The sequence below is a fragment of the Triturus cristatus genome, chromosome 6 (genome assembly GCF_964204655.1).
Source record: "Triturus cristatus chromosome 6, aTriCri1.1, whole genome shotgun sequence".
In the NCBI taxonomy this organism is placed as follows: domain Eukaryota; kingdom Metazoa; phylum Chordata; class Amphibia; order Caudata; family Salamandridae; genus Triturus; species Triturus cristatus.
In genome coordinates, this window is record NC_140589.1 from 1,776,582,077 (window position 1) to 1,776,599,254 (window position 17,178).

Here is a 17,178-nt window from a genome sequence, read left to right on the forward strand (position 1 = left end):
GCACACATTGAGATCTAGCCGATAGGAAACTCCGCAGCCACTCTAATGCCATCCCAGTGACACCAATCTCTCGCAGTCTATCCAACAGAATTCTCTTGAGAGATGGTGTCACAGGCTGCTGACAGATCAAGAAGGACCAGCATTACTGGGGTTCCTTCGACCAGTAGCAGCCTGATAGTATCTGTTACCTCTACCAGAGCGGACTCCGTGCTGTAACCAGCACGGAAGCCCGACTGCGAGGGATCCAGAAGGTCATGCTGTTCCAGATGATCTGAAAGTTAGCGATTGATCAGAGTTTCCATTATTTTAGAGCTGCCCTGGAGGAGCGAGATAGGTCTATAATTCTGTAGATTGGCACAATCTGCAGATGGTTTCTTGGGCAGGGGTTTAATAAAAGCCTTTTTCCATCTAGCCGGAAAAGAGGAGGGTACTAAAGATAAGTTACAAATTTTAGTTATGGGATTTACTAGCTCCATTGCTAAGTCAGATAACACATGAGGAGGGGCTATATCAGACTGGAAGCCTGACTTGATGTGTTTCAGAAGTAGTAGCACCTGCTCCCTAGTGATGGTTGCAAAGGTCTCCAGTCTCACTAGGGAGGGGTTATCTATAATTAAGATTTTTTCCTGGTTATCTGATACCTGCTCAAAAGAGTCATAGATGTTATCTATCCTGTTTTTAAAATGCATAGCGAGCTTTTCGCAGAATTTCTGTGTGGGGGGGCAGGTAGAAGTGGCTACTCTAGGAGTAGTAAATCCCTTAAGAATCCTAAAAAGTTATTTCGATGAACCCTTTGCCTCCTCTATACGAGTGGCTAAGACTGTTCGTCTTGCTGTATTACAGTTCTTGAGGTACATCCTATGTACTATATTATAGGCCAGTCCATCTTCCTCAGATTTTGTTTTCCTCCCTTTTCTTTCCTTACACTGCAGGCAGCTTTCTCCGTCTTTAAGCTATCGGAATAACAGGGAGCCAGACTCGTTCTATCATAGATTGTCACAGTTTTACATGGGGCGATCTTGTCAAAAGCCATTATTACCTCTGACTCCAGTTTACATACAGCTACGTTGATGTCCTGACATTCATTGAACATAGGAGGAAAGAATACAGTACTAAACGTCTTGCGAGTTATTTTCCTCCATTGTCTACTTGTGACTTTCCGCCCTTGTGGTTTGTCCGAACCTTTAGGAGCCAAAAAAAAAAAAAACTAAGGGCCCTATGGTCCGACCAACTTACTACTTGAGGAGGTTCTAGGCTCAAGCTGGGGATATTGGTAAAAATATTATCAAGCGTATGGCCCGCTAAGTGAGTTGGAAAAACTACTTTAGGCATCAGGTCTAACGATTCCATAGCTGCAAGCAGGTCAGCAGTGTCAGTATTAGAATCCATATCAAAATGAAAATTGAAATCTCCTAAAAGAAAAAAATCTTTTGTTTGCAGAACGTATGGGGCAAGTATTTCTAATAGGGAGGCGCAAAAGGCCTTCTTATTTTCCCCCGGAGGTTGATACACAACTGCTCCTATTACTTTATGGTCATGGACCGGTTCAATAGATATAATCATCAACTCCATACCGGGAGATGATATTGTGTCCAGCACTTTTAATTTAAGGTGGGACGGGTGTCTATGGCCAGCCCTCCACCCCTTTTCCAAGTTCTGTCCAGCCTTACTACCGTGTAATCGGAGGGAAAGGCGATAGCTAGAGAGGGAGAGGAATGTGTGTGTAGCTATGTCTCAGTAAAAAAACAGATGTCAGGTTTATGATCATCTAAAAGATCCCAGACTTCCATGGCGTGCTTAGATATGGACCTAGCATTAACATATAGCCCTTGAAAAAAATGACATCTGACAACTTATCTTTATTTAAGTCTTCCTTAGGGGTCGTATTTGTGATAGTTTGCAGCCCTGGGAGCAGATTTTTGTTCCAAAGGTCAGCTACTTTCTGGTTAGGCTGTGTCTTTCCACGTTCTGTTCTGTTTTTTTGTTTTGTTTACATGGCATATCCAAGTCGAGGGCTGAGAAATGTTGACACGCCGGTCTTGTCGGAGTGACAATTTAACTGTAGGTCAGAGTAGGAAGGATTTAATGATTAATTTGACATGTAACTGGTGTCAATGCTCTTTGATATGGTGCAATGGGATGATGTCACACCAAGGAAGTGCAGGCAGGCCAGTTGACAATGGCAGTGTGTTAAAAATGATATTTAGAGAGAATGAAAATGCAGCACTTTCCAACTGAGCTTGGTGAAATGTGTTACAAAGAAGGTCTGTAAAAAGTTCACCTGCAATATCTCTTGTTTCAGGTTTCTCAAGTATAAATGCTGTAGACTTGTAAAGCGCACAGCTGCCCCAGCAACGGGGCGTCCCAGGGCTGTAGACCGCTGGGGAACCTGTCCTGGCTATCCCTGTGAGATGGTCCCTTTCTGGGTATCTCCAAGGTGAAACCAGGCATCCCCGGCGTCTGTGGGGGGCCGTTGTAGAGATGAGGCAAGCTTAATGCCCAGAGTTGCCGAGTGTGTTCCTGGTTAGAATAGGTACCGAGGCGAGAATTATCGAGTCCGTTTTGATCCTGGTCCACGACCCTGCCGCGTCGGGAATTGAACCCTGGTCCCTGGCCGATTCTCTGCTTACGGGTCTGCCGCCTCTAACTAGTGAGCCACACCTCTCTAAGTCTGCGTTTCTGTCAGACAGGTGTATTGTAAGGCAGCAGCCCCGGAGACTTGTGGTCACTATGCAGAATATAGGATCCTCAGTGGGAGAAGAAGTAGCAAATAATCAAAGGTAATCAAGATAAGCTTTGTTGTTAAGATCAGCATCTTTGTTGCTCCTCCTTTCCCGTTGGCGAATGGGCCATTCCACCTTTGGCAACAATGCACGGGTGTCTGGCAACCATCAGCACTGGTAAGAACTGTGGCTTGCAGTAGAATAACAAAATCATTCCCTTGTGACCAGATCTGCCCGGCAGCTTCTTTTTTTCTGCGACACATTGCCCATTTGCTTTTTGGTCACATAGTTTTGCCAAGAAGTGATTGGTAGTGAGATTGGAGGCCAACAACCACCTCAATCAGCTATAAGTAGAGTTGGACCTACATTATCCATAGATATCAGCTTTTGAGAGACTAATTGGCAGCCATGTTGAACTGTGTGGTGTAAGCGCCATGATGGTGCTGAAAACAGAAGGGGTCACTCAACCTCTGAGTTTGCCTCTCTGGCCTGGCTGCATCTATCATTTCTGCGTCCTTTAATTGATTGTGCGACACGTGATAACGTTTCTGTGACAGTATGTGACCTTTCTGCCACTTGAAGTGGTGAGCGGGACATTCTGCTGCTGCACTCGACTGACTGACTGCAAGAGCAGCTCAGCAGCAGCAGGCGGAACAATGTTACATGCTGCAATGCAAGGGAGCAGGGGCACACGATACAAAGCTCACCTTCCTCACCGCATCAGTCGAGATGGTGGAGGGTGAGATTTTGGCTCTTTTGGAAACTGTGGATGCACTTGAGAACAACTTGAAGTGTGTGAGCGTAAAGTGCTGGAGCAAGAGTATGCACTTAAGCAGTTTACAAACTATTCTGGCCATAATATTATCTCCGTAATCATGGCCCCAGAAACTTTGGAAAATCATTAAACCTTTGAAACCATGTGTTAGAATTTTGTTTTTTTACAACATCTTTCAAGGAGATTGCTCAGACCTAAAATAAGAACCTAAGCACATTCAAAGCGAACCTCGCTTTGCTTTTAGCAGGGTGAGGAAATGCAGTGTAATATTTCATTATTTGCATTAACTACAGGTGAAAAACTTCTTACACAAGCTGAGAAATCCATTTCTATGACATGGGCTATCAATGCTTCTCTCATGGAACACGCTAGGACTTCCCAACGTATTGCCTCCGATATATGCGCTTATTCGCCACTTTATAACTATATGCGGGATACCATTCCGCCTGCTGATACTTAAAGTTGCAAAACTAGGTCATGAGACTGGTTTCCAATATTTTGAATGACCCCTTTAAGATGCATCTGGACTCTGCCATTTCTCTCCATGTAGAATCCCCTGCAGTATGGAGGACCAGGCTGCATTTGGTATTTAATGTTGCAATGACTTTGGGATGTGGCTTGAAGATCATGTTTCAAAGCCAAACATTTCTGTTCAGTGGCTTCTCGTGAAATACTTTTTTAGTTTGCCTGTTTAGCCAACTAATCTCAGCGGGACACATTAACACACCCACTCTACCACGCGGGCTTCCACCAGATCACTCCGCTCCATCACGGATTCTAAGATGCCAGGGTGATGTACACACCCAGGAAAACTTTGCATGGGTCAAAGTTTGGAACTCCCTTACCAAAAGTCGTCCAGGCATTCCTACTCTGAGTTCTTTAAAATAAACTCAACTTTTGTTCAAAAGAGACTGGATTTGTCATCTTCTGGGTATAATTAGCCTGACTCTTTCTGGGTAAGGGTCGGGATTTTATTAGGTTGGGATGTCTTCAATTGTGGGAGCGGAGGATAGATAATTAATTTTCTTCATATGTTTGTATATATATTTGATGATGTATTGTATTGTGACTGGAAGGTTATGTATCAGTATTTGTATAAACGCCTCAAATTTAAATAATTTTCATTACTGACCTTTCAAAACAAACTAAATGAAACTCTTCTCCGAAGCGGTCCATTGTAATCTTTCAAGGTCATTATGAAGGTCGGGCATCTTATGCAAACTTTCTTCTAAAGGGAGGCAATGGTTCCCCTGTAGAGGAAGCGATAACCTGGAATACCCTGGGAAATAACATCTGGGTCTCAACAGGTAGGAGCCCACTGCTGCCTGCTTTGGGTAGATTTGCTCTGACTTGGCAGGTTTGGGGCCATCAGAGCCAGGGGGCGCCCTCCCGTGGCTACATAAGTGTGTTCATTCTGTGGTCTTAATCCCCAAATCTGATCTTAAGTTTTGCTTACTGTAACCTCCTTACAATAATCATTGCTCTATATTACAAGTTGCACGGTGGTGTGTTGCACAGTGGTGATGCCTTGTGTGTGCTCATTTCCGGTAAACAATCCCTTGAATAAGAGGGAGCATAAGACCAATACTGAATGGAAGATAGGGGGAAAAGTTAGTGTCGGACAACGAACCGTAATGAATCCATAATGAAGGGTATCAGAAATCCTCCGATCTCCGCGACATTATAGCGACCCACAGTGTTTAGCCTCAGTCCTCTATTTGGTCACCAAAGTCCTTGTGGACTTGCAATATCCTTGTATTTCATGAAAATTCAATTACTACAACATATAGAAACATGTGAGCTATAACTATAAAAACGTATATATAGTTTATTGAAGGCAGTGATGTCATGACATCAGTGCACAAATGTAACATGAAAATGACAATACTACCTTAGTGTCATCACACCATTTGGGAAGTGATGTCCCCTTGTATACTACCAGAGCCAGCAGAGGGATGAAAAGCAGTTTCTTGACCAGAACACATCTATCTAGTATTGTGAAATTAGCGACTTTGCATTATAGGGACCATGACCCAAGTTGAGATGGGTGGGAGACAACTGTACTCATGCATTATAATGAAAAAATTAACCAAAACTATACATAAAAGGCAACATTGGAAGTCACAGCGTATTGTGACCTCCATATAGCTACGAAATGCTCCAGTGGCTTGAAATACCATCACGAGGTTCTTTATACTATATATATATTGTAAATGTAAATACAATGATCGTCAATGGAGGCACTTTGCATATTTGTTGGTCACTCTGAAAGCCAGACTCCTTTGAGTCGAGGATCCCAGACCGACCTTGGAGGCCACAATCGGGATCTCGTGCAAGATATGAGAAACAAGTCAAAAAAGACATTTCCCTTAACTTCTATGAAAACACTACATGATTATGGCTTACCGCCTACACAATCCGCACAGGAGCAGGAGGAGGACAGTGGCTACCATGGTGGCCGTGGACATCAGAGCCAACTGGAAGACGGAGTGGCTGGTAGTGGCCATGGCGGGATCCAGGCTGCCCGCCATCGTGGCGCGCCTGGTGTATCAAACAGGATGAGCTCCAGCGGCAGGTGAATCTACAAGAAGAAGTAACAGGCTTTGGGTGATCAGTAAAATTATGCATTCAAAAAATATATTCATGAATGAAAAAGGAATAATAATATAACGAAGCTTTGATAAAAAAAATCCGCAAAAAACTTTTAGGACAGAATATACATAAATGTAATTATGAAACCTAAACTCGTCACAGAAATAAAATTGTTGGGAGTGATTGTAGTTTCCAGCGGTTAAGATCATTGCTCGGATATTGATGGATATACTCGCGAGTGTCCACCCTCTGCGCTCTGATGAAGACTAGACTATCCAAGAATAAGGCATTCCTCGGTAAGAAGAATTGTAACACTAGGATCACCTTATGATTGTATGCAAATCTTTAGCAAGAGTATGAAAATAAACTTGAAGAAAGGTAAATGAAGAAGGAGTGACAAATCATTCATTAGATGTCCTTTAAAGCTGTCATTTAATTTGGTGAATCAGTAACTTTGTGACTTGGCTCCTCTCTTCTTAAGAGCAGACAAATAAACAGTGTTAATTGTTCCCATTTGAAGAAATGCGCAAGCAAATGTCCATGGGAATTCAAGTATGTTTTTCATCCCATTGTGAAACATATTGGGAGTCCCTCTTGATTCCTATAATCCTCTGCTGTGGTCAATGTGATAAACTCACCCAGATCAACCAGAGCTTTTACAGCTCATTCAGTAAAAAGCTTCAGGGCCCCCCTCATATATCTGGGTGCAAAATGGAGGACAGGTGCAGTTGTACGTTGAGAACGAGAAAAGTGTATATGCAATGATGTCCCAAGGCCCGAGTGTTATGCAGGGTACAACCTACTTTTCAGGGGCCCCATTAAGCGAAGACCGGTGAATATCTGTAAGATACGGGAATCTTAGGGGCACCTCACTACATTCTGCCAGGAGGCAGTAGCCTTAAAGTGTCCGAGTACCATCACCATGACACCGCCCTGATGCGGACATACAGAAGAATAGGGACGACCAGCAGACGTCGCAAAACATCGTTGAACATCAATTGTCAAACTAACCACACTGAGCCCTGTGTTCATCTTAGGAATATTGACAGTGTAATAGGAACCAAGAGAAGGTTTGTTCCAGGAGTGTCCACTATTGGGTTCATGAGTGCCAGAGCCATGTCATATTTTCTGGATTGCTGTTAGATACATTTTCATGTTATTCATCTAAATGGGAATATTTACATATTCACTGGTGTGGTGGGTGGGCAACATGGGTTAGTCAGGTCAATTACATTTGTCTATTTCAGATTTTACCTATTTCTGTCCTGGACTACCCTCAACATTCTAGAAAATGAGACCATGGATCAGATTGGTTTCTGGATTTTTGTGCCCTTGTTACAATAAAGTTTTACGTAGATGATTAACCTTGTTGTCCACATAGAAGTGAGTCAGTTATTTTAGATCCCTCAGAATATGTTACTAGCTCTATCCGGGAAGGATAATTGAAAGGCATGGTTGCAAATGTATTTCTGGCTATGGGAAAAGAAGGACGTTCTTCAGGGTCGTTTTGGACGTATGGTGTTGAACTTTTTTATAAATTTTTACTGGATATGGAGTTACATCTAGATGTTGTAAAACCATTGCATGGAAGGTCTTTACATTTTGAAATCAAGTCCAGGTAATCTTACATTGGCCACTTTTACCAACAACCAGTGAGACGTTTCTCACAACTTTGATAGATGCTTTCTATCGTGTATGTGGGAAACATACTATACCTCACCGTGTGTTCACTGTATGATAAACCCTAATAGAGATGGACTGCAATGGCATATCTAGTTTATCGTAAGCACTTTATTTATGAAGAACAGACTAGGTGCTCCAGGGATAGCTGTGGCATAATGTTTAGGTGATGCCAGGCGTACATGAATAAATAATGGGCAAATTAAATTATTTTATGTAAGAATGCCCTGTCACCTACGAATAAAATGTTTACCTCTGAATGTACTTTTTCTTTATATTTTACTGTTCTGTTTTTATTTTTTTGTATGTTTCTTTGTTTTTAAAGTGATTATATATATATATATATATATATATATATATATATATATATATATATATTTATATATATATACACATACATATTCTAAAGCTCATTAGGATTTAACCCAAGTCTTGAGACTTGGCTCCCTAATTGCTGAAGAGCTGTTACACCATACGATGCCAGTTTATTGGCGCAAAACAACGCATACGCTCACAGTTTGAGAACAACATTAAGGTTGGTCTTTGCTGAACATTTTATTCTTTAGTTATGTACATCACATTTTCTCTTGGATCATACGCCATTACTGCCGATAGTTTTCAACGTGTATTGCCATCCCTATCTTCAGACGTTTTGAAGTTCCGTTTTACTTTCATTACTCTAGTCATTCAGTCAGTTGTCGTTGATGTTTCCGGTTAAAGCTAGGATGTACTGGCAGTTCAGGTAGGAGCTTTGTTCTCCATATGACGTACGATTGCTTTTCTGTGACTGTTGAGTGCCTCTGTATTCAAGATCAGCTGTGGATAGGATCTGGGGTTTGGCTGTGGTCCACTGTGTCTACCTGCTAAAGTTTTATAATGTTTCGTGTCTGATCTCTGGGGTGATAAATCCTTATCAAAGCGCTATTGTTTTTAATGTTCGTAAACCATTACCAAGTAATTGTTTTTGTTCTAACTTTATTAGACTGTTACTCATTGGTTCCTGTACAATGTTGCCATTGTTAATGCTTCCCTGACTGTGATTATTACAAGTTTATGGGTTGTAAAACCAACATTCTTTTCCCTACTGAACTATGCCCATAAAGTTGTGGGTGGGAAGTGTATGCACAAGGGCAGAGTGGATTTTTTAAAGTATATTTTCATGGTTACATGGATGTAAATTATTTGGAATAGTTCAGTTATTTGCATTTCAATCTGCCTGAGCTTTTAAAAAAATATTTTATTTGATAGAATTCTATCTGGCAGTGTTCTCTAGGGTGAGTGTGGTTATTAGAAATTACTTTGGGAGGTGGGCACCACTGCCATCTCACTAAACCTACTCTGGTAAGGTCAAAACACAGTTATGAGAGAATCTCTGCTCGACCCCTGCTCGCTACAGCACAAGCAGAAGGCAATACACAGAGGAGCGTGTGATACGTTCCAAGTAGTACCAACAATCTTAGAGGAAGGAACACAAAACAATGCAATTCCAAAAACAATTCAGACACAGAGAAAATTGCAATGATCAAATAGACTTCAAGATAATTACAATAGGTTAAGGGGAACCAAAAAGTGTCCAGAAAAAGACAAGCACTATGGAAAAACCACAGTATATGGAGCAGCGGGGCCTTAGAACAATTTCAGGCAGATTGCGATGGAGCGGAGGTTCGATGTACCAAGCAGGTTGTCCCGGTCACAGGTGTATCAGGACACAGACACCATCTTGCCTTCATTCTCAGGATTCACATCACATGACCAGGCTTGCTATCGCTTTGTATTCCCAGGTTTACTTCACTTATGTTCTTAGTGATGACCCGATTGCAGCATGATGTCTTTTAATGTAATGTCTTACCAGAGTAAAATGGAAGAACCATTATAATATAGCTTTAAAAAAAGCAGGTTGTCCTGGTCAAAGGTTTTATCTGCTGGTTTATTATCCAACTGATGAGCAAGCTCCCTAAGGTCAACCCTGCAGCCTCAAGCTCCTAGAGGCGGGCTTCTGGGCACTAGATCCCTCTCCAGCCACCACTGCTGCAATGTCTAGTCTTCTTTGGTCATCTGGGCCCTCTTGGAGTCAGCAATCGTTCTGCTTTTTGTGTCCCTGTAGCAGATGAACAGGAGGTCAGCTAGTAGATACATGGACAGCAGTTCCAGTCCCTGTTTCAAGAGTCCTCTAGTCCTTGTGTGAGTTCTCTTCTTCCAGCCGGAGCCCGTAATCAGGATTTATCTTCCTTCAAGGCCCTCATCAGATGGAGTCTTTCAAGCTCCAGGAATGTTCAGAACTGGGCCGGCTTTAGGGCGGTGCGACCGGTGCCACCGCACCGGGTGCTGGCTTCCTGGGGGCACCGTGTTTGCAAGTTTATTATGCTTTTGAAGCACCTGCTGCAGCGTTTCTTTCCTCCGGCAATTACCAGGCCTCACAAAAATGTCAAGATAACTGGTGTGATTAATTATCTTCCTGGAGAGAGCTCAGTGTTTTGTATAGTTGAGGTTTTGACCTCTGTGAAGTTAGTGCAGGGGGTTAATATGCCTGCTGCAAAGAACGTGTACCAAGTTGATTTCAGAGTGCGTATGATGTAAACAGATCAGCAGGTTACTGCTTTCAAAAGAGACATCCTTTTGTTACTTGAAATTTATAACTTAAAGTCCTAATATTCAACAGTGAGATATTAACTTTCATCACAGAACTGCATACACACTGCAAAGCATACATTAGAACATTGATTAATGTTGCATAAACGGTTAATTTGACTAGAAATCGATTCTTATTATTAAAGAAAACTCCAAACGATGCTGTTTCTTTTTCGAGTGTGCGCTTCTCCACACCAAGCACTCTTAAACTATACTGCCTACCAGTATGGAGGACATGTGACTCCTACACTTTTAGTCCTTTGGCTTATGTAAACATTTCCTATATTCCGATTTAAAACACGTATGATTGATTGTCTCTGTGTAATGTGTGTGTGATGCAAAGTGCTCTGACACCCTACACTGGCATGAGTGGCGCTATATAACTAATTCAATGTATCTGAGAAAGTGTGGTTATGGAGACTGTTAAAGGGTGCTAGTGAGAGAATCTGTGGTGGAGCTGGACATTGGGGAGGCGCCAACAAACATTGTCGCACAGGGCGCCACCAGCGCTAAAGCCGGCCCTGGTTCAGAAGAGGTGGTGGTGAAGGTGGCAGATTTATCCTGTGCACTAGTCAGTGATTGGAGGAATTCTACAGCCCAATCTTAACAATTTCCTCACAGTCCTCCCACCTTGTCCTGGCGCATTCAGTCTTTGCATTACTACAGAAGTATTCAGGAGCACCTCTTTCAATATGGTAGGAAACGGTGGCTATCAGGCAGGTCTGTCTTCAGCTTTTGGCCGCTCCCCTACTTCACACAATCGCTCTGCCTCCTAATGTCGTATTTGCCCCTGCTCACACATCTGCAAAACAGTGCGAGCACAATGACAAAAGGGGTCCACCCTTTGCATGAGTGAATGCCCTTTTAAGCTCATGCTGGCGCACAAGTAGTACCAGAGTGATCTGCATTACAAGTGTCTGCGCCCCCTTTTGTAATACCAAAGTGCCCTGAGGTTCACAAAAGCAGGTGCAAACGCCGGTTGTGACCCCTCGGCGTTTAGTATAATACGGCACGTCTTTCATGCTGTTTTCATCAACACATTGAAGTATGAAAGTGTCATGCATGCCAGACTGATTACATACTCAGTGGGGATTTGGAAGCATTTGGGATAGGGACCACCATTCCTCATGGACGACAAAAGAGTAGTGAGCAGTAGCGTCTGCTCCCCTGCGGCGTGCGCTTGCTACCCCTTGCCGTGGAGGTCAGGACGCCAGTAGCAGGAATGGAATGTGAACATGACCATGTTTAATATCTGGGATTTCTACTCTGTAGGGGTTACGGATGAGGCAAAGAGCCAACACTGATGGGGTGGGGGGAGGGCTCACAGGGGTGTGATGTCACTTCCGCTGCACCCGACATGTTGAAAGGCATGACAATAAGATGGAAGAACATAAAAATACTTTTGTTTTACAACTTATTACAGGACACTGTAACAATCAAAAGCTGAACAAGAAAGAAAATCATAAAGCACTTAGAAGAATCTGGCTTTCAAGGCTGCATACACTGGGTCACTATGGTGATCTGGGTAAGACTGAAACTTAAATTAAGAAATCCGAGTCGCTCATTTAAGAAACTTGGTGTGAGTTCCATTTCTACTCTGTTTTTCGCTCCTTACAGACACAGCATGGAAATGAGGCAGACCGTGCGGTTAGGAATGTGTTTGTTGAAATATTTCCGCTTCCTGTTGGCAGACACACACACTGAGGCCTAAGAAGTAATTACACCTTAGGGATGGATTTTAATTGCCTATCGCTATGAATATTTGAGCATCTTTGTTTAATATCTTTAAGATTCTGCTTTATTCGAGCAGCTTTCTCTGTACGAACCTTGTTATGAGCTCAAATAATTAAAAAATAAAAATCAGTAGCAGAGTTACAATCAAGAGCGGCCTGAACTGGGCTGAAAAGAGATGACACGGAAAGCAGATGCTGGAGGCGAGATGAACATCTGTCTGCCAAAACGGTCTATATTTGGATCTCTTTCGTGGACAAGTATGAACAACAGTACATGCCGGGATGAGCATCTGCAACTTGAAAAATGACATTGTCAGTCTTTTTATTTTTCTGCATTCTTAAAGTTACAGTGTTCAGAAACATGCAATATGCAATATGCAGACATACAAGCGGGATCTGCACAGGACCACAAGTCCCACTAATAGTCTCCATCCTTTCTGATTTAGAGGCAGGGTGAAAATAGATACTGTACAAGCAGGGCTTAATATGTTAAAAAAAACATAAGTACCAGGGCTCTTGTCAGGGGGCTGCTGCAGCTTACACCACACACTGCCCCTGCCATGTTGCCAACGATAGTAAAAACTAAGCCTGGGCAGAGTTCACAGAGTTCCACAATGCGGAACTCCGCTAAGTGCAAAAAAAAAAACTCTGCCGATCTACGTAGAGCTCCGCAAGCGGCGGAGTTTCTTTAGATAAATGCTGTTCGCAGTGGTTTTCAGTGCCAGGTGCTTGTCCGCACTGCGCAATCATTGTGAACGGCACCATGCACAGCACAAGCGGGCGCTACTTCATTTCTGCCGCTCAAGTAGAATTTTACTCAAGCAGCAGCTTTCTCAACTCGAACGGACGGTTCCTCAATGCGAGCGGTTGCAAGAATACGCGACCACTTGCAATGAGAAATCTGAACATCCGCGTTGAGAAATCGCGCAGGGAGGTTGATTTTCCACGCTCGCACTCACCAACTTGATGTTGACGATCACGAATGAGGAAAAATCTTGCCGGGATGTGGATTTTCCTCACTTGCGCTTGCCAACTGGACGTTGATGAATACGAGCAAGGGAAAAAAACTCAGCGGAGCAGAGTTGTTCAGGACTCCGGGAGCTCCGCATAATGCGGAGTGCGGAAAACTCTGCAAACTCCGCGTGCAGAGTTCACCGCCCAGACTTAGTAAAAAACACAACTATTAACCATCACACAACTATAAATGTGACGATTCCGAACATTTCATGCTCCCAAGCTATAAGAATGGTTTGGGTGGCAGGTAATAGTCATTTTAATGTGTATTAAATTAACAAATAACTGTGCCAGCTTGTAGTAGACTGTCACAGGCACCGGTGTTGACAATTAAGTGCCAGTGCCGAGCACTGGGAACCACACGCTCAAATTGAGCACTATTTTTTACAAATGGAGGTGCACTAAACATAAAATACAAAGTCCAAAAGATTTTATTCTCTTCTTTTTTCAAAGCTTTTATTTCACAGATGATAAATGCGCAGAAAACAGCCAACGCGTTTCGTTCCTATATAAACAAATTGACGGAACTTCTTCAGGGCTGCAACAAATGAAAAAACATTTATATAACACTAATTACAATGACGGACAAGCGCACAGTATGAATAAATACAAACTAATAATCGCACAAACATTTTATGTAAAATACAATTTACTTTGAAAGAATGTACTAACAAATACACATAACACATCCTAAATGTCTGGAGATCTTTTTGTTAAAGTACTGTTTTTTATAAACAGAATATACTCATGCTTTCATCTAACTATATTAGTTAGAACCTATATGTAGTGAGCGCTGTCTCACCTTAAGTCGACAGCAAGACAGTTTCTAAATTTCAGAATATAGTTCACAAATTGAAGGATGAATATCTTCTTCAATCCGATGTATAAACAATTCAAATTTGCCTAAAATTAAAGAAAAAAAAAAGAAGAAGGGGAAATAAACTAAATAAAGAACAAAAATGAAAATTAGATATAAAAGTAAACATCGTGTTATTAGATCGTATATTTAGACCGGACTTTCTTTTGAACATAAATTGGAGGTTCATTAAATATAAAAACCTTTGTTTATTGGTTGACAAAACGTTAAATTCAAGCTTATTCATCAGATTCATTTATAATTAAATTCTGAGATGCGAAAAAGAAGGGGGGGGGCTGAGGAGAGGGCAATGGTTTGAAGGTTCTTATAATATAAATTGATATTTCAGAGCCTAACAGAGATCCTCCCTAGCTGCAGAATACGACCGTTTTTAAAAGATTGTGAATTCGCCATATGTTTATTTTCAAATTCACTATTCGTATCTTCAGGGATCTATTATAAGAACCTTCAAACCATTGCCCTCTCCTCAGCCCCCCCCTTCTTTTTCGCATCTCATAATAGATATACAGATTCAACTTACATTTTTGCATTTTAGTTACATAGTCTAAAGACTGCCTTCCATGTGTGTCAGTCATAGCTACCTCTCGAATTAAAACACTCATTACAGTAACACGTTCCTTCACACTGCTCAAATAAACTGGCATTTTATATCCTGCAAGAGGCAAAGGAATCTCACATGTGGCAGAGAATCTACAATACAATACAATAGAATTTATCAAGAGCGCGTCTACCTCCGAGGAGGCGTCATAGCGCTAGCAATTCTGTGGTGCACTGAAGGATTACCCCAGAATCATTACAGGGACCCTACTTCTCAAACAGGTATGTTTTCAACAATTTACAGAAGACTGATTGAGAGGGTGCAAGGTGAAGGGTTGACAGCAAGGAGTTCCAGAGCTTGGCGGCTAGGTAAGAAAAGGAACGTCCCCCTCTTCTTGTCTTGTTGATCCTCAGCACATTTCAGAAATGTTGTTCATTGAAGAGGAGGGCTCTCACCTGATGATAGGGAATTAATTTCTTCCTCAGATAGCTTGGGCCTTTGTGCTCATAGGCTCTATAGGTGAGTATTAGAGCCTTAAATTGAATGTGGCTAACAATGGGCAGCCAATGAAGTCTGTGCAGGGGGGCCGGGGCCGTGACCGAGGCACAGGCAGATAACTTCAGGATCAGCCGTGCTGCCGCATTCTGAATGATCTGTAAGCGGTGGAGCAGGTAGGCTGCAAACCCAAATACAGGCTGTTTGCATGGTCTAGATTTGATATAAACAGAGCGTGGATCACAGAATTGCAGCTCTCCTATGGGATAAGATGAATCATCTTCAGGGGGTGGCTCCTCCGTGAGCAGTTGAAAAAGGAAAAATAAAATGATATTAACAAACGTTATTATCATTTTATTTTTGCTTGACTCAGCTGGTTAGGGGCAGGGTGGGGCTGGCTCTGGCTCTAACAGGAAGAGGGGAGGAGTGGTAGTACTCACTCAAGTGCACTGGAGTGTTTGGCCGGCGTTCTTGGGCCCGCCTGGGTGAAGAACATGCCCAGGCCCCAAGTCCCTCTCTGAGTGCTGAACCATGGCGCTCAGCCAATCACAACACTGCTATCAGGAACATCATGATTGGCTAGGGGAGTCTGGAAGCCTGGTTCCTGCCCCTGGAAGCGGGCGAAAAAGATTAAGAGGCGGCAGCCGGCCTGCAGGTAAAGGCTTTTGTAAAAATGTATTTTCTATTTTACGGAGTATTATGTAGCACGAACTTGACCCGGTATCGGGTGTCAGAGCACTTTACATAGCACCACTTGCGTTACATGAGGACACATTCATTTTTGTTAGGCACGGGGAGATTAAGTGATTTGCCCAGAATCACAGGATGATCAGCTTCATTCGAGGTCGACCGACATAGCCGTTAGGCCAACTTCTCTCCCCTTTTGTTTACCACGCCTCCACCCCACCCTGCCACCCCGTTAAGTTGCGCCCGCCACTGCTGCTGGTGCAGTTGCTGCCAGTCCGTGATTTGCAGTCACAGAGACTATGGGTTCTGAGTCATGTTTTTCGATCAGTGCACCTAAGACACATCACATGACGCCCTTCTTAGGACATCATATGATGATTCCTCTTTATAACTTTGCCTGACACTCAAAATATCCCACTGTGCAACGCTAAGAAGATTTTCAACGTGGCAGGTAGCTGACCAGGAGCTTTGACCACAATGTGAGTGAAGCGCCACACTCCAGGACATATTGTAGACAACAAACATACTCATTACTGAAGAAGCAAAACAAATCACAAAAGAGAACTCTCGCGCCCAACCCTTGAAGCAGAGATGACAAAAATGCGAAGCAGCTCTGGTGCGCAGGCGCCGGAATGCCTCCGTGCATTCCGCCCCTGGCTTCACACATCTTCCCACAGATCAGGTAGACCAGTTTAACAGTAAAACGAGAGTGAAAACGTGTAAACAGTTTTATCATTAAAATCAGAAGCACAAAACCCGGTTTGCCCTGACAAGACGGAGGTGACACACAGGGAGAAAGAACCCAAGCAGGGCTAGCCGTCTCCCTTAATCACCAATCTGCATTCCAGAAAGTGACATTTTTCAAATACATGCAAGGAATGGATGCCTGTGCAGATAATATACATAGGAAGAAACTCGATGACCAGGGCTGGGCATTTGCTTGGCGGGCTGGAGCCCTCAGAGGCCGGTATTGAAAGTCCACGGTCGCTGCAGGTTCCTGAGCCACTTTCCAGCACCTAGAGAGGTCAACTGCAGCAGGTACATGGAGGCTTCAAGAGAGACAGAAAGAGAGGGAGACCAGAGAAGGAGAGAGAGCATGGATGGATGGAAGGAAGGAGGAAAGGAGCTAGCACAAGGAGGCAAAAGGAGTAGGCTGGTCTGAGTATTTTTGCCAGGGGTGCTTTTGGCCCCCAGGTTTGGCCCTGACAAGGACTGTCTGCATACCAGGGGTGGCTCCTTCATTTGAGCAGAGGAGCATTGCCTGGTGATTTTTCAGCACCTCATTCCAAACAAAATGTCAGGACGGGGCAGACCAGTGCTGCCAAGTGACAGCAGCAGGGAGCTGTGCGCTTTAAAATCCTCATGTCTCTATGGCGGACATCTTGGGTCAGCCAGCCAGACATGTACATTTTAAACTTCAAGCGTATGCCTTCTGT

The 17,178-nt window shown here is 43.1% G+C and overlaps 1 protein-coding gene across 6 annotated transcripts in view; it reads right to left on the reverse strand.

Annotated features, from left to right (window-relative positions):
* LOC146821982 (uncharacterized) overlaps positions 1-17,178 on the reverse strand; it is a 441,926-nt gene that overhangs the window by 288,477 nt on the left and 136,271 nt on the right. For 3 of the 6 annotated variants that reach the window (XM_085613071.1, XM_085613069.1, XM_085613072.1), the window contains exons 2-3: positions 13,948-14,048; positions 5,905-6,079 (exon numbers count right to left, since the gene is read on the reverse strand). In XM_085613071.1, coding sequence (XP_085469197.1) covers positions 5,905-6,029 — 125 coding nt within the window. In that variant the 5' untranslated portion in view covers positions 6,030-6,079; positions 13,948-14,048. The remainder of the gene's footprint in view (positions 1-5,904; positions 6,080-13,947; positions 14,049-17,178) is intronic. The other 3 variants (XM_085613073.1, XM_085613070.1, XM_085613074.1) reach the window with 1 other exon arrangement.